This window comes from Sturnus vulgaris, chromosome 6 (genome assembly GCF_052056855.1).
Source record: "Sturnus vulgaris isolate bStuVul1 chromosome 6, bStuVul1.hap1, whole genome shotgun sequence".
Lineage (NCBI taxonomy): Eukaryota > Metazoa > Chordata > Aves > Passeriformes > Sturnidae > Sturnus > Sturnus vulgaris.
In genome coordinates, this window is record NC_142248.1 from 32,861,205 (window position 1) to 32,886,069 (window position 24,865).

General features: G+C 43.2%; 1 protein-coding gene across 1 annotated transcript in view; it reads left to right on the top strand.

Moving 5' to 3' along the window:
• The window catches only part of RIN3 (Ras and Rab interactor 3), a 64,429-nt gene that overhangs the window by 13,788 nt on the left and 25,776 nt on the right, over window positions 1-24,865 (top strand). Inside the window, exons 2-3 of the mRNA XM_088166157.1 lie at window positions 4,253-4,436; window positions 7,324-7,438. Of these exons, the coding sequence (XP_088022283.1) occupies window positions 4,253-4,436; window positions 7,324-7,438 (299 nt within the window). The remainder of the gene's footprint in view (window positions 1-4,252; window positions 4,437-7,323; window positions 7,439-24,865) is intronic.

Genomic DNA, 24,865 nt, shown 5'->3' on the forward strand with positions numbered 1-24,865 from the left:
GTTCCTCAACACCTGTCTAATCAGAAGTGATACCAAACCAAAGAAAGCATAGGCAGCTCTGTTTCTTGCAATGGGTAAAACCTTGTAATTTAGTTGCTGTTTATGTAATTCCAATTATTCCTGCAAGGAAAGCAGATGACTATGAAAAAAAGGGATACAGAGATCTGCCCCTATTGTCAGTGTCCTGCTGAGTTGCAGCCGAGTCCAGCTGGGTTGGTTGTGACACAGGATGTAAACCAGCCTGTGAGTCTTCTGTCAGTCTTTTCATCTCAGCACTGTCATCTCACCCATCTCCATGAAGCTCCATGATCCCAACTCTCTTTTAACCACAGGAATCAGCAGCACTGTCTATCAACTTCCATCAGGACTGCTCTGTTGGCTTCAGGAGCTTCTATTTTTTCCTCCTGCTTCAATTCCTCCTTATAACCACTGGGCTTGAAGGGTTTCCAAATGTCAGCTTCAGTCACAAGCTGGCTTGTCCCAAATGGTATCCCTTCAGGTACCAGGTAGTTTTGGTGCAAAAGGTTGCTCTGTCACCTGGCACATGGAGTTTGTGGCTGTGTCAGTATTTCTCCCTCAGTATCAAGTCAGTTGGCAGCAGACATTTTAAGACCTGTGGTTCCTGCTCTGCTGTAAATATAAATATACCATTGTATCTCTTTCGTTGAGAATAGCACAGAAAACCCTTGCTCTTCGTCTTTCTTGATGTCTTCTCATTTTCAGAGAGAGAAGGAAAAGCAATAAAACATAATAATAAAAGATTAGCTCCTAATTCTTAAATCTGGTCTATTTAAGCAAGAGTAAGGCACTCATTCACTACTTATAAGTGCACTGCAGAGCACTTGATTTCCAATTTAAGATTAGTTTTAGTAACTCGTTATGTCTTCTCTCAGAGTAAATGTGCAGGAGCGAAGAATTAATCTGGCAGTCCCTGCTGCTGTTTCACACAATTGCTGTGTGTCTCAGCTGCCTCAGGGAAATTCAGAGTGACCAGCCACATATAGCCCAGCCAGGAAGCCCTTAGTGTCAGCAGGGTTGTGACAATATTTTTGAAACCCCTTGCAAAGATATGCTCAGGCTTTCACCCGCACAAAATTCAGTGGATTATATCTCCTTGCTGGTCTGCTGACTTCTGGGAATATTCAGCTGGCAAGTATGGCTCCTGGTTTCTAAAGTAGTGAGTCATGGTGGTCATTATTGCAGTGTACAGTCACTGTGCAATAATTCAAACCACCATTGTCATTATTATTGCCTCCAACAAGCAACCTGATACCTTCTGCAACCCCAGGGCAGGTATGTGAATGTAATCACTGTGCAATTAATTAGCCTGTGCTGCCAGTCAGTATGAAGCACACAGCTCCCTGTTCCCAACTGAATCCAATTTAGCAGAACCACTGCAAGATTTAAACATACTTTACAGTAAGAACTCAGTAAAAGAAAAGAAAAGCAGGCAGCTCTAGGGACAGCTTTTCAGCTTCACATCACACCTAGCAAAATGAGCACCTGCCTCTATCAGCCAAAGGTTTTTGCAGGACTGTGGGACAAGAACAGAGTTTTTATGTTATTTTTGAAAACTGAGGGTTTAGAAATCATCTGCTGCATGAATTCTGAGTGAGCAAACCGGAAAGGCCAGCTGCTCACCACGGTGGCCCTGGAAATCCCTTCAACTGGCAGCACAGCAAGAACCCAGGAGCTGCCTGGGCTCCCTCCTCTCTGTGCAGCCACAGAGCTGCAGCAGAGCCAGATTAAATTGCTGGATTAAGCATTCCCACAGCCCCATCCAAATCTTTGTGACAGCTGTGCCCAGGACAGAAGTCAAGCATTGGTGCCATAACTGCGTCAACTGGTGTGTCATGGGTCACAGCATGACAGCTGACAAAGGTCTGGGGGGTCATTCACTCCCATTTCTTAGCCAGCACAGATTTGATTCAATAAAGTGTGTTCTACTGCTCCAAACTCGGCATTTTAAGAGATTTGGGCAGTGCAGTCCTGTTCCTTTTCTTTTGGGAATTTATCCATCCTCTCTTATAACACTGACAGGAAACGTCTCACCAAACATTCCCCTGATTCCATATGATCCCATTAATGACTCTTCCTACCTCTCCTTTTGCCAAAGTCTCCCCTTTCACTCATCTGTGCTTTTCTCCCTCTCTACAGGCACAAGAGCCTGCTTAGCTCCTTCTAGGCTGGTCTGGCTTTTGAGAGGAGTATACCTCATCCTTGAGAGCCCAAAATGTTGAACTCCTGCTCTGCCAAAAAAAAAAAGCCTTTTCCACTGCCCTAAATTTGCTGCACTGAAGGACTCCACACACTCAAATAATGAGATTTTCCATTAAGGCAAACACTTCCAGGTTCTTACTTTTTCATCTTGTATATCTGAGTTTGGAATTATTTTCAATTTTCTACCCATTCTCCAAAATTGTGAGCCTACATGCAGCCACATGTATTTTATATCTGTTATTTTTCTTCACCAGTCTGTTCTTGTGGCCAAACCCCAGTTGGTGCTGTGAGCAGGGCTCTCAGATGTTGTGCCCATGGGAGGGAGCAGAGGGATGGATTCCTGCACCTGTGGGGAACATTTCAGGTTCCAGGGTCACTGTGTTCCTGATGCTCACCAGGTCCAAGCTGGTTTGTGTTACTCTCCTGACTTTGTTGATAACCCTCATTTCCCTCCAGGCAATGGGATTCAGATTTTGCTGGCCCTACCATAGATAATTAATGGCTAACAAAGTCCCACACTGCAGGGGCTATGGCTGTACATGTCACCTTCTGGTGCCACAGTAGGACATTACCAGCACTGGCCTCCTTTTGATTTAGGTTTCACACACCATTCAGATGTGATCAAGTTCGTGTCTATGTGACTAATTAGGGGAGTAATTTGTGCTGTTATGAAACATTTCACTATATGTCAACTTTCCCTTCAGTTCATTACTTCTTTCCCACTACTGAGTATGAATATTGCCATCCAACACATGTTTTCCTTTCACATGGTTACAAGACTTTTTTGGTTGTTGTTTCTTTTGTAAAAAACCCCCAAGAGATGACTCAGGGTAACTTCCAAAAGCTGTCTTCTACTGTTTTACTCTATATATTCAGATGATATTGATTAAAATCACATGCTGTTACATCTGAAAGAAATTCCCTCACCTATGTGACAAGCTGGGCTTCTATCACAAGTAAAGATAGTTTCCTTCTTTCAATTTGATTTTTTTTGAAAAGCACAGTTCTTTCATTCCTACTGTCTTGACTATGATCTTTAAAAATGATTTATGAAAATCAAGATTCTGTGAACCAATACCCTTAATCTACAACTGGAATTACAGAGGAACCTGTATTTTCCAGGAAAGCTGTCTGTGAAGGGTTGAAAAAGAAAAAACTGCTAAAAATAAAATCTCTGTGTTGCTTTTGGGATTTGAAAGACTATTTTTACACAAACTGACTTTTGGGACAGACTTGCTGTGTTATTAGGTAAGGCCTTTGAAATTACTCTCTTTTAGTAATTTAAGACTGAGCTTATTTGAAATGTAGTACCTTAAGATCTGTATCTTTTAAAAAACGAAAAATATTTGAAGTAAGACCAAATAAAAAGCGAGGGTCCTATTTTCAGCTCTGACATCTCAGCAGAAAATTAGAGCAGCAAAACACTTTTTGTGTATGTTCTCTTACATTTTCTTTAAATGTAAAATCAATTAATCAAATGAATGACAAGTCTGCATCCCCATGAGTCCATGGTCTTACCCAGTAGAGCTCTTGTGACCAGACTTTTCAGTACAAGTATTTTCACTACCTGAAGTGTTCAGCACATGTATAAATACTTTGTCAAATCAGCATCATAGCTCAAAGCCAGTATTTAACACCAGTCTGCCATCAGACTGCAGGAATTCCTCTGCTGCATTGCTACTTTTGAAGCCATGAAACGTCTCTCAGACCCTTCAGCTGGAGGTGGCATCCAGGGGACAGGCATGCTCCATCCTCTGTGGCTCTGTCCTTGCCTGTGCATCCCTTACCTGTGTCTGTGAGCACCTGTACTTTGGCAGCATCGGTGGGTGAGCCAAAACCAGCAGAGTTCAGCCCAAAGCACCCTGCCAGCCTGCTGTCATACCAATGTGCCCGGGGTTTGATGCCCCTCAAGGACCATTCCTGATGTCTAAGTGCTCCTGTGTCTGCCTCTGTGTTTGCACTTACAGTCCTCACTCCCTGCAGTTTTCCGTTTGCAGTTCTGCTTACCAGGGACTCCCTTGCTGTGTTTCAGCCCTGTCAGAGATCCCAGTGAAGAGGAGGAGACACATCTCTGTCAGGCCATTGCTGTGCGAAATTGCCTCCAGCTTCCCGGGATCAGCATCCTTGACAAGCTCATCAAGACGTGTCCTGTCTGGCTTCAGCTGAACATGAGCCAGGAAAGGGCTGGGGCGATCCTTGGCAAGGAAACAGCAGGGGTAAGTCCAAAGTGATTTCAGTTCAGACAACCACATTTCCTGCCCTTGGTTAGGAGAGCAGTGCTTTTTATTTATGTGGAAGCAAAAATATTTAGCAGACTGCTCTCTGTTTCCATTACCGTTTGATGCTTTGCCTCTCTCAACAGCACAAACCAGATATATTTGCTTTGGGAAAACAAGGAATATTATCTCTGGTTTTATTTGCTTAACATGTAGATTCATGGAGATGGCTTCCCATTCCCCACCATACCCACAAGTACGGTGATTATCCTACTCTGGAGTAATGAAAAAAATCCATGAAGAAAAGGACCTTAGATTCAGGGAGCTGCTGGTAGTCATTTTTATTGCAACAATTGGTATCTGGTTTGTATAAACCGAGTATTAGAGAATTATACACTTGTGCAAAGCGCAGAGCTTGCTTAAGGAAAACATCTCTGTGCCAAAGGGAGCTGCTCCCCTTTCCTGAGAGGTCTGAGAGGTGAGGTATAGCAGGCTGTAGATGTCCCAGCTGGATCCTTTGGGAAGGGTAGTACAAATGACCTGACCTGATCAGGGCACACCAGCTCTGAGGACGTTTGGACCTGTTCCTTGGCTGAGTCAGTCTATCCCAGGGCTAAATGCTGGCACAGCTGAGTGACACCCTCCAGTGGGATTCACCTGAGCAGCCTGGGCTGTGCAGTGCATTGCACCCTGAACCAGATTTCTCAATTAGATTGAGCAAGTAATTCTCTTTGTTTTTCTGCTCTGTGTGTAAGTGGAGATGTGCGTGACTGTGATGTAGCCACGTATGGCCCCGAGCCTCCTCAGCCAGTACCCATTTGCCTGCAGGCAGAGAGTTCCCCACCTCTGAGTGGCTTTGGGAAAACATCTTGCTCAGTTCCTCCTGCTCACACTGTCCTTGAGCACAGCTTCCAGCTGCAGTTAGAAGCAGGCAAGAGAAGAGGTGATGCACCAGGTGTCCCATGGCAAGGGCAGGATCTCCTGTCCTCTATGAGCCCTCCTGAAACTGGGCAGCACCATTCCCACTTGTGTGAAAACAGAAGAGACTGATTTCAATACTGATCCTGACCCAGGCTGTAGGGTTAAGGACAGCTCACAAAACCCACTCCTACTTCTCTGAACAGCCATAGTCCAATTTTAGCCTTTGGCTCCATGGCAACGAGGCGTGCTGATCAGGAAAAAAGAAGTGATTCATTTCCAGGTTTCATTTCTCTGGTTGCTTAGATTAAATTTGAGATGCAGCAATGCAAGATGGTGCTATCTGGCAGTCATGGTTAGAGGGACAGCACTGCCATGTGGGTGGTAGGACCTGGGCAAGGGAGAGCATCTCCCTGCAGATACTGCCTGCCTCCTACGTGCAGACACTTACTGCAATGGAAGGCAGAAATCAGCCTGTTTAGGGCATACACCTGGGCATTTATTTGCATTTTCTCTGCCCCGATGGGGGACCTGAGCCCCTGGGGCTCCATTTCTTCTGAACTCAGTGGCCAAGATGACAGCACTGTGTGAGGTTGCAAAGCAGCCCCAAGGCTGTGTTCAGCATGGGTGCTTCAAAGTGACTGGAGATGCCCTTACCACTGGGACTCATGCAGGAAAAGGTCCTGGCTTCTAGATAAGCTTTTTAAAAATTCCTGTGCCCAAGAAATTAGTGTTTTTTTCACTAGATTTCCATACATTACAGTTGATTAATGATTTTATCAACTCACACTTCTCTTTCTAATATGAATACCCAGGCTACAAAATAAGCTTGATGTTTTAATTCAGTTTTTTTTAAAATACCTTGACTCCCTTCTGCCTAAGCTTACTATCAAAGAAAAGATGAAGGTGAACATTTTATCTTTCTATCTGTACCTTCAAAATACAAGCTAAAAATATCCCTGACAACGAGCTTTAAATAGAAACATACTTAGGATCTCACACAATACAAAGAAGGAGGTATTTTTCGTTTTTCTTGGAGGAGCAGCTCTGTGGGAAAGCACCTGTAGGGATGGTGGGCAGCGACCTGGGCACAGCCCCACTGAGCAGAGGCTGTGGGACCAGGGCTTGTTCAGCCAGAAGACAACTTCAGGGGAGCCCACAGCAACCCCTGGGACCTGCAGGGCTCATGGAGAAGATGAAGCCAGGCTGTGCTCAGCTCTGCAGGGTGGGAGGACAAGAGGCAACAGCGTTCATGGAAACCAGAGGGGCTCAGGCTGGGTGCAGGGAAACATTTGCTCCCTGTGAGGACTAGAAGGGGTGGGACAGGTTGCCAAGAGAGGCTGTGCAGTCTCCATCCTTGGACATTCTCCAGACTTGTACAGACAAATCCCTGAGAAACTTGGTCTGGCCTCATGGCTTCACCCAGGGGATTGGAGAAGGGTCCTCCCAGGATACCTGCCAGCCTGAATGATCTTCTGGTCCCAGAATAAAGCTCTGCCATGGGCACTGTGGCCACCAGAGCCTTTGGCCTTATGTTCCACTCATGAACACTCAAATCCTTATGGACTAAATGTACAAGTGACTCCCTTGCTTTAGACCTGGAATGGGACGTTCTAGGGTGACTCATCTGGGATTTAGGGCACTGATGTGAAGACCATCACTTAATAAATTATAAGTGCAGGTTTAAACTCTTTAGTTAGTGAAATAGTTTGCTTTAGGCGTAAGTGGGACATCAGTGATGCATAGAAACTGTCCCTTCACAGGTCTGAATTTCACTTAGATGAAATATCCCTATCACCATTATTTTTGTTGTAAAAAGCATAAGTGGAACAAAGCTAAAATATTAGCTATTTAAAGGCTATTTAAAGGTGGATTGTACTGATAAAATTCTACACTGCCAATGACCTAAAATAAAGTTTAGAAGCTCACATAATGTAGCTGAGCTCTTGATTCTTTTCTCTTTTTTCAGATATTCTTAGTTAGGAAAGAGGGTAATGTGAACAACATGGTCCTTGCAGTCCGCCTGCCAGTGCAGAATGAGGCTCCTGATGTGCTGGAGTACAACATTAAAGAAGAAAAATCAAGTAAGGACTTTACATTTTCTGGTCTTGCTATGGTTTTGTATTGAGTCCTCTTCTGATCACCAATATTTATGTAATCTCACTTGCACTGAACAGGTTCCCCTTGTGACCAGCAGCAGATCTTGCTTTTATGGTGTAGTTCAGTTAATATTTCCTACAGCTGCTTTACCTCAGCTCCCCTGCGGTTCTGCACCTTTATTATCATTTACAGACTCACAGTGGGGAAATAAAGCACCTCCAGATGAGGAGGCCAGTGCTTTGATCGTGTGAGGGGAGCTGCCTTTCACCAGCTGGAAGTCCTGAGGAAAGTGGAAAGCAGTGGCAGACTAAGCCTTGTTAACTCACTGATTCTGTCACTATTTAAGCCACTGAATTTGGGGGTCACCAGTCATCTGACATCTGCTATGTTGCCTTTTCATGCACCTCATACAGTCACACTGAGCAGCAAGTTACTCCTAAACTTTCTGTTTTCAAAGCCAGCCAGGGGTGCAGATGACTGCTGGTATTGGTGCTATTCCCAGCTGGATAGCCAAGTCTGCCATGAGCAAGGGAAAATTAACCCAGCTTGCAGTCAGCCACGTCTAATGCAGCTCTCTGTGTGAATGGATGTGTAAGGCACATGATTTCCACTTTCAAAGGAATATTTGGAGACACCCAAGTCTTAGGATAGTTATAAAAACACACACTCAAAAAAGTTCAGAAAAATAACTTCACACTATTTATTTATCTGAACACATCTTAATCTTCTGCTGCTGAGCTTTGTCCCAAAGTCAGCTCCCCAGAGAAACTGTTTTATTCTCTTGTGCTTTTTGTGCTTCTGCACATCAATGTTGCAACATTACTTTCCCTTTGTTCAAATGAACTTTTACAGTTGCTTAAATAGTTTTTCCTTCTGCTATATTTCTTTGCATACCTCTGCATGGTAAACAGACTTTAAAGCAAAAGGTACAATTGAATCTCTTAAACTGCTCTAATCTCAAGGCCAGACACTGTCACAGCACTGCTCCTGCACAGGGTGTAGCTCCCTGTCTGGCTGCTGCATCCCCCTGGGAATCTTTCTCTCTCATCTGCCTGCTCCTGGGAGCACCCAGCTGCAGAGATGTTCAGTGTTCAGTGCTCCCAAGTGAGGGCAGGAACAGAAAACCTTTTGCCACAATTTCAGGTGTTCAATTAAGAATACAAGGGCAAGGGTTAGCTGCAGGGTAGGGAAACCTTTTCTTTATTTAGCTATTTGAACTTGACCCAGGACTTAGATTTTTCGTGGTGGGGAATCAGCTTTTGATGATTCAAGCTTTCTTTTGGATAAAAGTTGAAAAATCAAATCGTGTCATCCTAAAAAATGTCATTTATAGAAATGTTAACTTCTTGACTCATGTCCTGTGCCATAAAATCTCATTTCTTTTAGGACAGGCAAAGTAAAATGTAGTACAAAAAGGTCACTGAGCTAGCCTATCTAGAGTGACTTTGCTGCCCTGCTTTTCCAACTTGCTTACTTTTTCTAATTTATCACTACCTTAATGCAAAGGATGTATTAGGAGTCAAGCTTTCTGGTAGAAGCAAGAATTAAATCAGTTTCTGCTACTTTCATACAAGTTGCAAATTAACTGGAAGAAGGTAATTAAAATTCAGCTCTCATTCATAAAGCAGGAAAGGTGCAATCACATGGAACAATCCCAGAGGCTCATGTGTTCCTGTGGTGGATATTCACATTATTTTTAGCTTGAGTTCATGTCAGTTGGTAGAAAGTCTCTCAGTTCTCCATCCTGCACTGTGTTGACAAGAACACACTGGGTACAGAAGTGGTCACTCTTTTGTTTCTTTTCTTATTTAGGGCAAGTACCCTGGGTTTTAAATTTTAAAGAAATTGAATGATTTTTTGTTTATAAAGCTGAAGGGCTGTACTTAGTACAAGGAGAGATGGTAAATCTTCTGTGTCACAGAGTAATCTAATACTTTAGGTAATTAACTAATTATTTATCTTTTTAACTGCATTACTACACTGGCTTCTAAACTTTTTTTCAGAAATAAAATTAAAAGATGTCAAAATGCTTTAAAATAATTTAGAACCTGAGCTTCCTTGACAAGTAACCTGGTATGTCTGGATTGCCTCAGATTAATGATGTGCCCTTCACTCATCCCTGGTATTCTGTAAGTGTCAGGGTAGGAGACCTCTGAGCACCCACAGAGATACTCTCTTGCTGTGGAATGCAAGTTGGAAGTTCGGTGTTACATTCCTGAAAATATGTAAAACACCCCAGCTGAATAGCCTGAGGGCCACTGTGGACTGGCAGGGTTCTTCCAAACATCTATTCTTTAATTTCAGAAAATCTCTCTTTCCTTTCTGAGTTGACACGTAAGCAATGTGTGACGTGCTCCAGGGAGGGCTGTTTGTCCCTTTCTGAAAGCTGGCTCCTCCTAAAGCATTTGGAGAAGTGGGAACAAATTCTTGTTACCTCAGTTCAACTCGTTAGACTCCACACAATTGATGCATTCAGGTGTAAACTGAAATCGGAATTTGCCTTGACATATAGAGTTCTGATTTTATGGAGAGCCTTCCTTCAGTTAAAATTCAAGTTGCAACCTAGCAGAATTCAAGTGGCAACCAGCTTACTATTTTGAATAACCTTGCCAGCTACTTATTGTCTTTGGCTGTTTGTAGAGTCATCCTCATTCCACCCTGCTTCTCAGTCAGGGTCTGAGGAGGCCTTTCCCTGGTATCATGATGATGGTACAGAGGTTGTTGCCCAGCCCCTGTGTTCCACACAGGGATGGCCATTCAATGAAGTACAAAAACAACCTTCTTGTCATTGCACTGCCAAATAAGAGTGGTTCATTGTTTTACTGTTTCTTTTCCCCATATAAACTTCGTTGATATTTGGTGAAATATTTAGGGAAGTCTAGTTTTCTGATGGGAAGACTGTATTTAATTGTGTTTTCTCTTTTTAAATGGAAATCCCCAAAGAACCCACTAGGTAAGAGAATAAAGAAATGAAACCTCTTTCCCTTTTTTTTTTCCTTTTTTTTTTATTTTTTGTTTACTGGGGATATTTTCACATCTTCTGTGAAGTAACCCTTAGAGAGAACAGGAGAATGGACTTTACAATTTTTCTTCTGGTTCTTTTTGGTTGTAATTCTTCCAGAGACAGGGCAGCTAAATCCCAGTGGTATCAGTAGCTACAGAAGAGACCAGTGATACCAGGTACCATATGGTTCATCAGAAAGCTGAGAAACCTGACAAGTTTCAAAGCCTTGGATCTCTGTGGTTTTGCACTTGGCATGAAGGATCCCGTATTTCTAACTCAAAGCAGTGGAAATCTCCCAGACCTAAAGCTTCTTAGATTTCTACCATTTAGAGATGCAGTGTTGGCAGCTACCTCTCAATCTTTGCCAAAATCTCGACTACTTTGTGCACTTTCTATTCTTAGAGTTGCCCCTTACATCTGCTTCATTCTGAGATGGAGCCCCAGCCTCACAAACTGAGCATTCCTTCCTCAGCTGATTCCTGCCCTTGGCTCTTCCCAGAAAACTGGTGGCAACCTCAGGCCCTAATTGTCCCTCCTTTTCAGGTATAAACCTTCAGAAGTCATCCTGCTGACCTCAGCTCCATTGCAGCAGTATCAAAAAGGGAAGAATCAGGTGTTTAAAGTACGTGTGCATTTCCGAAGTAGTGTATACTGGGAGCTTGGGTGAAGCATCTAAGCACCATAAACCATGTAGTGCAGGTAGTGACAGCAGCTTTTACTTTCACAGAGTCATTAAGGCACCTGCCACGGGCATAAAGTCCTTTAATAGAGGAATGTTCTATCACCATAAACCGAGGTTAATAGTTTCTTTTTTTCATGGGAAACGTTGTGAATAATATCTGAAAATAATTTGATTTCACAAAACACACGAGTTGATCACATACTTCCCAGGAATCTTTTACATATGCTTTGGTGTGGGATGCGTAGTAATTGTTTTCCAAGCTCTTCTATACCAAGAAAAAAAGGATGTGATTCCTTTTCAAGTAAGCAAAATGGCACTAAACAGAAGTATCTGCAGTTTCACAGAATAAGGAACATATTGTTCATATTATTAGATTTTTCAAAAATAGAAGCATCAATGAAATTTATTTTCTAAGTCCAGCTTGGACTCTTCAGGTTCATGTCATAAGGGCTTTGAGGCTGGCCTGATCCTGCCATAGCTGCCCATCTCCTGTAATCATGCTCCTGCCTCCCCCATGCTGCAGCTGGCTTAGCTCACTTGCAGGTGTATTTTTGGAGGCAGACCACACGAGCCCACGTTGTTGAGTTGCTGTCCTTGTTCCTTATTTAAGCTGTACCTGGGGGGACGCTCTGCCACCAGACTCAACTGTTCAGAAGCAGCTTTTACAACACATGGGGCCGAGGCTGAGTTGAGCCCCCCAAAATCAATGAGTGCACAGATGAAGGAGGGGTTGGTAGTGAAGTCTTGGCTTTAGTGTGGCTATTTCATTTATTAGAGGAAAATTGTGAGACTTAAAATTCTCTGTGCTCTGACCCTCCAAGCTCCCCTGCAGACCAACTCTGAATGAGCTGGAATTTAACAGTGGTCTTGAAATAATCTTAGGAAAATCAAATAGGAAAACCAAAATAAATTATCTCCAAGTAATACAAAAATATCCAGAACATGATTAATACCTCCTTTGAAGGATGAGACACGGTGCTATTGGACACGGTGGCTTATACTCAATTTCTGGTTTATGGACAGCAGCTGTACTCCAGGCTGTGTGGTATGAGCTTGTGGTAAGGACCTACAATACACCTTGACAGAAAAGGTGCAGGCAATTACTGCACTCCAAAGCAGTTTAAGAGCAATCACTGAGTGTTGCTGCAAAATTGCAGGTCTGGTAGCAAAAAGGATGTTGATAAAGAAATCCAATGTCTGCCCTGGTCACCTTATTTGACCTTTTCTTAAAGTCAGACTGAGCTCAGGAAGTGCAGAGTGGAGTTTGATATAAAATGCTTGAGACAGGAAGGATTAAGGAAAGGATTACAACTCAAGTAAAACATACAGCAGCAGTTTAACCTGTCTGGTTAATTCTCCAACTGCTTTTACCTGCTTGCCATGAAAGTTTGTGAGGATGTGACCACTTCATCCATCCATCAGTGAACATCTGCCAGCAAACTCTATCAGGACAGAAAGAAGAGTTATACCAGATACAGAGGCAGCAGGAAGGCAGGACTTGCTGGGGAGGCCAAACAAATTTAGATGAGCAAAGTTGTTCCTTTCTATGTTGGATATTAGGAAATGTGAAATCAAGAGGAAAAGATTACTGAAAGGCTAAGATTTTCCAATATACTTCCTTGCCTTAATGATCCCAAATAGGTGCAGTCTAAAGATGTGAAAGCAAGCTTAATTCTCAAAGTCGACTTTGACAATTATTACAAAGTCACTTCAGTCACTTCGACACTGCTATTCCTCCTTCCCAACACATATGGGAAAAAAACTTACAGTTTTTTATTATAGACAATGCCATTTGCACAGATAAAAAGGTCATGTGCAGCCATTCTGACGTCCTGTAACAGTAACAGATGGAAATTAAACAACAGTAATCAGGCAGCAGCATGTTTACAGAGGGGCATTAGAGCAACAAGGGGATGGACTTTGTTCGTCTTTGCAGGCTTAGCTCTAAACAAAGCTGCTGAAAGCCCTGGTCTTTACATCCCAGCCAGCCCGAGGTGAGGGCTGTGGGCATGGCTGGCATGATGGCAGAGCTCAGGTATGGAGGAGACAAATTCCTGTGTGTGCCTGCCCGGGTCAGTGCATCCCAGTGCTGTGTGAGGACACCCACAGGGCAGGGAAGAGGAGGCAGACTGAGTAGGAACAACTCAGTAGATGCTCTCTGTTGGCTCAAGCACCTCCAGATGCTGACAATAGACTTGTCTATTGCACTCCTCTGGCAGCCCAGCTAACATGGCCAAATATAGTCATTTATGGCAGATTTCCCTGTTTAATTTTGTTAATGTTTATTTTAATACATAATGCTGAGGCTGGATTAACAAACTCGGAGACTAAAGTACTTGCTGCTAGCATGTCACAGTATGGTCAGGTGGCATTTTCCCACGTCAACTACATTGTAGCTCTGCACAAATGAGGTCATGGGAAAAAATAGGAGGATAGCTGGTTACTGCAACCTACTCACAATTTAACTCCTTTACTGTGAGTGGCCAGTTGTGTAGATGAACTTTGTGATATGAATATTTTTTGTGGAAGTGCTGACAGCTCTTGCAATAGCTTCCTCAGTTTTGCAAGTCTTTTTGCTAACACTCTGTTTCCTGTAATCAGGAAGTAGAGTGAAGATAGGGAATTTTTTTTTTTCCAGAAAGAAAAATAACCATCACAAATGCAGAGAAAAACCTTACAATTTTGGTAATACTCAGAAAACAGAAGATACAGGGAAACAACCTATAAGAAGACAATCTGCCACTTTAAAAATTAATTTTAATTGCATTTATTTTGGATCCCTTCTGAACTAGAATGAAGATGGAAGAGATAGAAATCTGCAGTACAGACTGAGGTCAGAAAGATGGGATCCTTCACTTCATGGTGAAAGTGAATAAACTGTTGTATGTGCTGGTGTACCTGACCCTGACTTCTAAGATGAAGACATTTCTTTGGGTAGCACTTGCAGATTTCCATGGGAGATTTTAAAGGTTGGGCTGGATGAAGTCTTGAGTGACTTGGTTCATTCTCATGGATGGCCCTGTTTTTAGCAGAATTTTGGGTTAGAGATCTCCTGCTGTCCCTGGCAGCCTGAGGGATCCTGTAAGTGATACTGAGTCAGGCTGTGGGCAAGCTCAGGGCAGACAGCAGTTCTCAGAAGCGTTGCCTCAGCAGAGCAGCAAAAACACTTCCCATTCTCTAAGGTCCAGGTTCTTGAAGAAACACTGCTAAGATTCACAGGGGGATAGTGGTGAAAAAATAAGTAAAACAAGTATTTGCTGTACTATTGTGTCACCTATGATATCCCCAAAACCCTTAACCTTCCTTTCTTCAGCGTCTCCCTTTGTGTATAGGGAAAGATAGAATGTGCTCAGTTTATTTAATCAGTGCAGATTTGTAGTCAACACTATCAGGTACTTGAATGTACTTGAAAAGGCCCAGTAATGCCCCACAGAGGTAATCATATGCCCTTAGGCATGCTGGAGAGCTGAGCTTGCTGCAGGCTGAAATAGACTTCATCATGTGCCATTAATATCACTGCAATGCTCCTGGACTGTTGTTGCACAGATATTAAAGGGAATTTGGCATGGGACAATCCAAGGTGTAAACGTACATTCCACCCAAGTTAAACCTCTCAAAACAATCTCTGGCTCCTCATACAGCAGGCAGAAGAGCCCATTAGAAAGTATCTTTGGTTACTTCTCTTATCACAGTAATTGTACTGCAGTTCTTTTTTAAATGGTCACTTTAAACGAAAGAGTTGGCCTCCTTCAGTGGAAACCCTGCAGCATTCAATACCGGAAAGAAGAATTCTTAATTCTGTACACTAAGGCATGAAAGCAGGGTAGGACTATTTTTAGCTTTGATTTCCTCTGAATAGATGAGAGGCTGAACTTGACATTACAGAGTGAAAAGATCAAGGTGGTGCTTTTTTTGGCTTTTGGGATGTGAGGTGGGGGGAGGTTTTGATAACCCATTCTGGCATTCAGAGAGAAAGCAAAGAGAGGACTGACTTGGCAGCCACCACATGAACTGCCCTGGAGACTTGTCTACCAGTCAGGAAGGTCATTAAGCATCTTCAAGTTCACTACAGAATATGACTTTACTGAATATATATTTATGTGTATACGGAAAAAATATCAGTTGTCCCAGCAATTAGTAGTGAAGGTACTGCAGCCCCACGAGTACGAGTAAAGTAGGTGGAAAAGGGCATGGGCCCTCTCCTGAGGAGAAGGAGTCAGGTTTTATGTGAGTTCAGGCTGTAACTTCGTGCTGACACTGCTGCCACAAGAAGGGCTCTTGGCATTTCTCATCTGTCAGTAGCACGTGTCCCTGCCCTCCAGCCCCTCTGGTCCATGTCTTGTCTCTGGTCTCATGCAGGTTATGGCTGGGAAGGAGGGAGCAATATGGATGTGGGGGTGTGAAAGCAGGACAGTGCAGTGGAGCAATGCTTCCTTAGAGGTGTTACCATATGCTGGGTTATGTGGAATAAAGTCTGGAATGGAGAAAAATGTAGTAAAGGGCTGAGGGGGTACAGGTGACTTTGGGAAGGGTGGTGGCACACTGGAGAGAAGTCTGACAAGAAGCTGGAAAGGGGCAGCAGGTGACCAAGGATGGAGTCACGTCCTGTAAGGCTGAATAATTGTATGAGCCTCCAATGTGCTCCAGGCTGGCTATCAGAACTGCTTTATGGTGCCAGGAGAGGAGGCTGCAGGCAGGGCAAAAGCACTGTGGGGATGGGTGGGAAGTTGGTGCAAAACTGTGGCCAAATTGCCCCATAGCATCCAATCTTCTGGAGGCAGAGCATTGCTGGCAGCAGGATGAGGAGCTGACCTTTTCATTCCCTGCCAAGATGAATTCAGCTGACTTTTGCAAAGGAAGGCACTGATTTTACAGGCTGAGGGCTAAAGCACAGGTTACTGAAAGGGCTTGGCCAGCTGTGCATCACCAGCCCATCCTGGCCAGTATTGTATTTACTGGGCTGCAGAGAGACCTTTTGCTTGCTGAGCTCTTGACAGAGTCCAGCACTGAGGTATCAACGCAGCTATTCAGACTGCTTTTGTATGCTTTTTGTATAGCCTGACAGGCAGCTCAGCTTCGGTACTCTGTGGAGAGTCAAGTTTTCCAATTTACTTAAGAGGAATGTTTTCCTTTATTGTTGCATGATGGAGCGTGTGATTGAGGCAAAGCGAGAATCTGTTGTCAGCTCTGAGCCTGACAAGCCTGAAAAAAGAAGAAATGTACTGGAAAAAATAACAAGTTATCAACACCCTTGGGACAGAAGATCCCTTCTTTCCCCAAAACTGGCTGATTCCATCTCAATTAAGCAAATCATACATTGCAGCAGCAAAACTTGTCCAAGACTACTTTTTTTTTGAGGATTAGCAAATTGATGAGTAAATGTTCGTGCATTTTTAGCAGGGAAAACTGGAAAAAGCTGAATATGTGGTTAACCTTCAGGTTCACGTTTTAAGGAGTGTAATTGCATTTGAGGAGGCCTCTGGGCACACGACTTATCTCCTACTTTCCTTGGAGTAAAGGACTCTGTTCAGGGGGGGCAGACACCTTGCCATTAAGGAGAGTAGACTGACGAATGTTGTCGCTTAACATTGTGGTTCCTGTTGCTGCCTGTAAGATGTAGAGCTACCCTAGTTATCTTCAGATTAGCCTCTCTCAGACACAGATAACAATCTGCCTGCATCACCCGGGGCTCTGCATGGGCTTATTTCCCCTGTTTATGCATGTTTCTCATTAGCAAGAAAATTCTGCCATCACCTACACAGTTTCTTGGCATGAAAAACCTCCCACTGAGCAAGTCAGCTCCGCAGCATGGGATAACTGGGCAGCCCTGCCCCAGCCCCGACCTTCAGCTCTGGGAGTGCTGCTTTGATGCTGTTCTCTGCTGGATCTCATCTGCCTCCACAGGCAGTACCAGACCAAAGGCCACCTCTGTGGGGGCTGTAATACGGACATAAGACATTATCTTTGTCTAGTCTGCTGTCTGTGGTTTGATTTGAGATAAGACACTGAATGATTTCTAGTCCCCTAAGGATGTCTAGCCTAGACATCTTCCCAAGATCAGTCTGTCTTCCAAGGATGAGTTCTCCATCATCCACGTCACTGTTAACCCTGAAAAGAGGGTTATGGTCAAGGAGTTCCCCCTCAGGAGACTACTCTGAACCAGAAGCCCAGAATTTTGGTTTGGCAAGAACAGGGACCACGGGCCTGGGGGATATTTTAAAACATGGTATGAGGACACATTTTATAACCTGTTGTTCAAGTCCATCATTTCTCTCCTAAATGCAGATGTGCACAAGGAAAGCAGAAAGTCTCACCAAGTCCTTCTTTGAGCTGAGTCCCACATCACTTTGACATACCGCTTATTTTAAAACATAAAACACTCGTGCAGCTGCTTTTTCAAGATTGATTAGTGCCGGGTTTCTCTGTGGTTTACAAGTTGTTTTGGAAACATTCTGGTTGCTTATAGCAGGTATCTTTTTTTTTTTTTTAACTCTCATCCTGAAGAGTTACTTCCTCTCTCTCCATACAAATACTTTCATTTTTACTCTAAGCTTTCAACTGATAGGATTGTAGGGAAAGCCTTTGGAAAGAAGCCCATGGGGTCTTCTTAGCTTTGTTAATCCTTACTTTGGCTTTTTTTTCCTTATTTTTCACTCCCAAGAGGCATAATGCAAAATCTGTGTGTAATCAGAGCTAGAGACTATGCGTGCTGTTCTAGGATAATATTGTCTTACCCTTCTCTGCTTAGTACCTTGAACACAACCCAAAAAGCTTACTGGCTTTAAAACAGCTACTCTAATTCAGTACCCATAATACAAGTGCCCTTGTCTCAGTGGCTAAACTGAAACAAATGATTATTTTTTGTCCTTTGACAGTGCTATCCAAAGATCTTATAGAGCTTAATAAACAAGAGTTTAGATTTGTAAACGAGGTAAATAATATACTGTTGGAAGTGAAATGAAGGCATTAAGGACCTCACTCTTTGACCTTTGAGTAGGACCCTCAAAGTCAGTGACAGTGCAATCTATCCCAGTCAGAAGGAAACAAAAGAGCTTCTTCCACCTGGCTGGCAACTAGGTGGGATTGCAGCTCTAGGAAGCAGAAGTATATTTTTTTCCCTTTTTTTTTTGTCCACCCTACTGCCCTCTGCCATTTGAAAGTGGGTTATTCCCTTTCATCACTCATTCTTGGAAATGGTCTTGTTTGTAAAAGCTTTTCTTCCTGGAAGTGTCTCCTGCAGAATGTGATTCTGAATACTGGATGGCTTCCCTTAAAACGCTCAGCAATCTTCCTTTTTCTGTATGATTAACCTCAGCACTGTGGTACTTCACAATGTATCTCAGAGCCAGAGAAATAAACTTTTCTCCAAAATAAATGGAGAAAAATGTTTTTTAATAAAATACACCTGTATAATAGCACACATTTTTCACATAAAGATTGTTATCCATATGACCTGGAGACTGTTGCTAAGAACTAAATCCCTAGAATTTCAAATCATAGCACTGTTTCTGTTACATGAGGCATAGGTGAGATCTTTTATATATCTGAATGCTTCGTTTGCATCACAAAGTTTTACCAAAGAAATTTGCCTTTTGAGACTAACTTACGAGTATCTATGTCCAGTTTGTCTTATCAGCCATGGGCCTCAGCCTTGACAGTTTTAATGGGCAGCTGGGCAGCATAAATCTTGTACTGCCATTGTAATGTATGAGTGGATGCTGAATGATCTGCAAAAATGTGACTTCTCCAGCAATGATCCCAGCTCTAGCTCAGCTGCTTAGTGCAGGATCCATACTGATTGAATATGTTATCTTACTCCTCTGGATGCTCCCTTCAGTCCTCAGTATTTCAGAAAGGCCATGTTTCCTCCCTTATTCCTGCAAAAACAGACCCTATGGGGCTGCATCTAAAACTTCAGCTATATCTCATATTGACAAGTGGTCCTGGGAATTCCCCTGGGAAGAAGTCTTGGATCTCCTCTGGCTGAAGAAACGCTGGGATTTCTACAGACTTTAAGGTGTTTATTCCATACCTGGAAAGCAGACCCGGGGTTGAGGACCTAACAATTAAGGCAAGGGCTTTGAAATTGAACAGCCGCTCTCCAGCATGTGCTCTGCTCTTAATCCCTGAAATAGCTGGCAGTGATATCCACATGGACACCTTTAAGGAAAGCAGTGACACTTTTCTTTTAGTTGAGTTGGCTGTGCTTGAAGTACCTGTGAGAGACACTTTCTCATCCCCTGCTGAAACACTGATCACAGTGAGGAGGAAACAGAGCAGCAAAATGTCTGTTACACGTTCCTGCTGGAGCATCCTGCAGCAGAGACAACCAGACCAGGCAGCACCGGGATTTTAAGCTGAATTAAAGACATTAAATCTCAGCAGACACCAAGGTGCTGCCCATCTGCTTGGGTGAATGTAGATGAGCCAAAGTTCAGTGGAGTGGTCAAGACCCCTGTGGCTGTTAGGGGTGAGGACAATTCCTTATCTTGGCAGCAGAACATGCACACAGGATAGAGGGGAACTAACATCTCTACCAAGTGCCCTTCTACTCAGCTCCAGCCTGAGTACAAAAGCCTATGATTTGCGTCTTCTTTAATGACACTTTGTTCAGCACAACATAATTATATTTACTGAAGAACATAGTTTAAAAATAGATTTCTCTTGTACTCTACAACCAAGCTCATTAACACTTTATCACTTTCATAATTCATTAGTTCCAATATCCCAGGAGCTGCCATGAGCAGTGATTTTTTTCATCATGGCCAGAAAGATTAAACTCTGTAGGAAGCCATAAAATTGAAATCTTTTGAAAAAGCATGAGTTGGATACACAACAGGAGACTCAGGCAGAAGTTCAAACCGGGGAAGTTTCAGCCCTTCCCTGATGAGGAAAAAAGCCAGGAAAACTGGCAGTTAAGTAAAGAACACTAGGAAAGACAAGAAAGACAAAACAGATATAAGTTGAATAGGACAGTCTAGAATTGTGCAACCAAAACTGAAACTACAGCTTCAACATCATGTGGAAGAAGCAGAGGCATCGGATTACAGGATAAATATAAAGGCCTTGAAAAGAGAAAACAGATAAACAGTGGCAGTTTATCTGTTTTACAGAAACACAGCATTAGAAGGCCATACAGTACTGTCCACAAGGTCATCAAGAAATAACATGAGAAACAATGCTAAAGACAGATACTAGAAACTTCCAAACAGATATGTTGCAGAAAGGTACCATAAACACACCAAGGACTTCTACCAATAAAGTCCAAATTTCCCTTCTTTAGCAACATCCAGCTGAAATTCTTTCTCCTAAAATCACTACGAGGTAATTGCATGAATAAGGGTCAGAACTGGGGAACTGAAACAACAACCTGAAGGAAGTACATCACACTCACACATTTCTGCAAAGCACAGGAGGTAGGACAAGCACAGTGTATCGTGACAGAAACAACAGCCTCAGCACTGGGGCTATAGCAGCCACTGTAACACTCCATTAAAATACCCAGGGCTCATTCCCCAGTGGCAGGAAACTGCTAACCTGCAACAGCTTGAACTGCCAGTGTCTGGGAGTAGGAATTTTGGAAGCCTCTGCCTTGGAGTGATCCCTCTCATAGCAAGGTTTACTCACTGAGGGTAGCAGAACAGCAGCAAAGCTGCCCTGTGCTGCTCATTGCAAAGGTCATGGCAGCTGTGGTATCAAACCAGAGACTTATATCAAAGGAGAAAAACACCTCTTGTTAGGAGACTATGGATTTATAGTCTGAAAACTGAAATAGAAAACTGGAATCACACCCATAATGATAAATCTCAGTTTCCCAGACCTGGAAGAATGAGAGCATCAAAGCACATCCAGGCAGGACTTCTGAGAATGGTGTTCTCAGTAGGCCTCTGTCAACATAACTGCTGCAGAATAAGGAATTTGTGTCTTTGAATTCAGATGTCCCTGAAGGACTACACAGATACCAGAAACAAATGAAAAACCAAGTGGATAGCACTAACAGTGCCACTAGAGAAGAAGAAGCTGAAGTAATTGAGTCCCATGAGCTTGCAATAAGATGGAAATTGGCTTGGTTTGTCCGTGTGACCAGAACAATGGAACTAGCAAAGACGATTCTGTGGGGAAAAATCGGAGAGGAAAGGAAGGCTCAGGGACAGTGTGACTCAAAGACATCTGCATCTAGATGGAGCAATGGTGGGGAGATCCAAAGAGTAAAGGGAACATGAATACAGATTCCAGACAGTGCCTAAAGAAGACACTCTTCAGAGCATGCTGGCGTTTGAAAGTGGAAGATGAGACAATCATAAATACATATAACAGTTCATCTGGCCATGTTCTGTTCATTTACTAAGTTGCCAAAGGCTACAAAAACAGAGTATAGTCACCAATGAACCACTGATTCATGTTGCTAATGCTTCTGTCACCCATAGAAAACGTCAATTAATTATTATCTCCTTGTTTCAGACTACTCAAAATTACCCACTGATCTACACATTTCCCCTTTTATTTCGTGAAGGTGACATTTTTCAATGGGCTTCTAAATATCAGGTAAAACTCAATATGCTGTGGCAATATGTTTGGCTCACAGAATCCAGCCTATTTTTTCTCTTGCTTTTGATGATATTCTTGACATTCTGGCACTGTTATGGCGAGATGTAGATATTTCCTTGCTCTTCAGGTGCCCTGGATCTAATTTTACAAGCCCAAGAAAGGTGATTTTTTTCTTCGCACTTTTCATCAGGATTACAGCAGTCTGGCAGATGTCTGCTTGCAGATTCTGCAAAAGTCATGAGTTCCTATAAATGGCACCATCACGATCCCTCTCTAAGCAGCAGTTCTCATGTCAATGAAATGTCCCCAGCTACCCACAACACACCCACAGCCAGAGAAAATCACCTCTTCCTGACTGTCTTCTCAGAGCAGGGTGCCTTGAAGGCAGCAATGGCTCTGGGGAAGAGAAATATTGTCCCAGTCAGCAGAGCCCTTTTAGCTGTACAAAATTGTTATTTTCTGTGTTGTTGCAAGAATTAGAAACATGCAGCAGGATGCATATAATGGTCTCCACAGGTGAATGGCAACCATTCCTACAAGAGAAGTTCCTGTATCAAACCCATCATCTGCCACCCAAAAGAAAAGCACTACTTATCAGTGATGTCTGCTGGTGTCAGCAGGTGTCTAGAAAAAAACAGGTGAAGAGAAAAGTATTAAATTTTCTCCCAAGGAAGATGTTCCCCACGGGAGTTTGCAAGGCTTCCCCCACGAGTGCTGTGCTGGGAGCAGATCCAAGTAGCCATGGCAACCCTGTGCAGGCTGCTTGACACGGCCATGGTTCAGAATAAATTTTGGGTTGAGTATTGGTCCTGATGGTGTTAGAACCTCGAGTAATGACACATCTAAAGTACTATTCTTACTATTCTTCCATCTGTTCTTGCTTGTTTGCAGGCTGACCAAAAATGTCCCAGGAGAGCTGTGGGTCTCTGAATGATGAATTCCAGCCTGCTGAGAAATATGCTTGGTTTTGTTACCTTCTATGAACTCCTAGAGCAGGGACAGTCCTATTTATATATACCACCTGCTGAAAACTTCTGTCCTTGAGCTTCAGCAGCTTTTTTGTACCTAGTCTTTTCTAGCTGTATAATTCCTGGTGATTTGTGGTGTTTTATGCAATTTAACTATATATGTGCAGAGAAGTAGCTATGTGGTGGCAAGGCACTTATATGTGGAAACTCCTGACCCAGAGGCACTCAGACTAATAATTTTTTTGTCTAACATTTAAGCTCCCAAGTGGCAGAGCTTCCTGGCACTTGGGACAGTCCCAATCCAAGCAATTTGCTCATGTATGTGAGCATGTACAGGTGCAGCCTGGTCTCTTTTGGATACCTGCAACTCAGAATGCCAAAGTGAGCATGAGGTTCTTGACAGAAAAAAAACTCCCTTGAAACTATCATCATTTAATAGCTGGGGGTTCAAGTGAACTCAAACTCTTGAGTTTTGGTTCATTCTCCAGAACAGGACTGGGTTTTGTCTTTTATTTTTGTTTCCTGTGTCAGAATGGCAAAGCAGATGGGTTTCAAACTACAGAAATTGCTCATGGTAGATATTTTGATAATCCCTGACTGAAATATGAGTCTTATTATGGAAAAAGAAAAAACTCACCAAACATGATTTTTCCAGTTGTGAGAGAAAAGTGAGGGAAAGGGATTGTTTTGCTTGAAGTATGTTTTAAATTCCACATTGCAGTCTGGTATGGGTGCATACACTGAAATTGAACTGTTCATGCTGATCCAACATAAGCTGATGCTAGGAATGACTGTTGAGAATTACATGGCCTTCTTCTATAAAAAATGCCTACATTGGAATATTCAGCCCAAAATAGCAACCTTCTGGGCATGGGCTAGAACAAAGGGAGAAGTAAAGGAAGGAAATTCCTGGTTTGGGGAATGAGATTTAAATCTGAAAAAGATACAATCTTGAGCATTTCCTTGCAAGGGGATTATCTTCTGGCTGGAAAACAAGAGCCAGGGCACAGAGGTGAGGGAGAGGAGAGCCAGGGGGATGCTTGCTTCCTGTAGGTGCTGGAGGCCCTTCTTTGCAGAAGACCGACCACCAGGCAGGCATGGCAAGGGGCTGGAGATGGCTCACAGGGCTGTGAATCACGGCTGACTGAGGAAGCTGAATCATAATAGCTGAGTTTTGTGTCCACAGCTCTGACCTGTGGGCTAGTACAGTGTGAAGGAAGATGCATAGCATCTGTGGGCAGTGCCGTGGGGGTGGGAGCTGGTGCTGCTCCCCAGAGACTCCTGGCACGCTCCTGTGGCAGCTCTGGAGTGTAGATTTGGGATGGTTCTTTTCCACCAGTAAGTGGACATTTCTGAGAATCCACTGCAGATTTCCTTTCCCTTGTCAGTGTCTATTGTGGGGGTGTGTTGTGCACAAACAGGCATAGAGTTTGTGAGACTATAAGGCTGAAGCAAAGATGGACACATCTCTCCTGCAGATCCAGGTCTTTCTCTCTGCCTTGGGTTATCGGTTGGTGAAACTTTCCTCACCGGCCAGTGAATTTTTTTCTAGTTTAAAAGCCAAAAGCTCTATAGCAACACGTGAGATTTGGGCTACACAATGCCCAAATGCATGTCATTATAAAGGTCATCTTAAAGAACTCTGCAATATGGTGGATTGTACTCTGCCACTTAAAGGAGAGTGCAGTCACTGAATAACACCACAGGAGGGAGAAGACAGAAGAGATACAAATAGGCTGTGCTCACACTGCCTGTGTGACCCAGGTCAGAGCCCACACACAGAGTAATGAAGCAGTAATTTCTATTTTTTTTTTTCTTCAAAGCACTTTGTCCGTCCAGACCAAACCAGATTCCAGCATGGAAAGTCACAAGGTCAGCCCTGTATGTATTGCAGATATGCACATCCTTACGGACACATGGGCTCATAACAATCCCTTTGCAAGTGACGTTGGAGGTTTTTTCTTCCCATTGATTCTGTTAGTGTCACAACACTTGGATATCTTGAGCTAACTTTTCAGAAAGCCAGGCTGAGACATTTCTTCTCTAGCGTCTCCCTGAAGAATCTTGTTGCATTTGGCCACTTGAAGCCAGTTCTTCATGTTTTGTCATATTAATCCATGCAATTACTGGACAGTCACAGAACACAAGACGTGCCAGCCAAACCTACCTAGTTTTTTTTTATCATATAGCTCAAAGAAAGCAGCTGCTG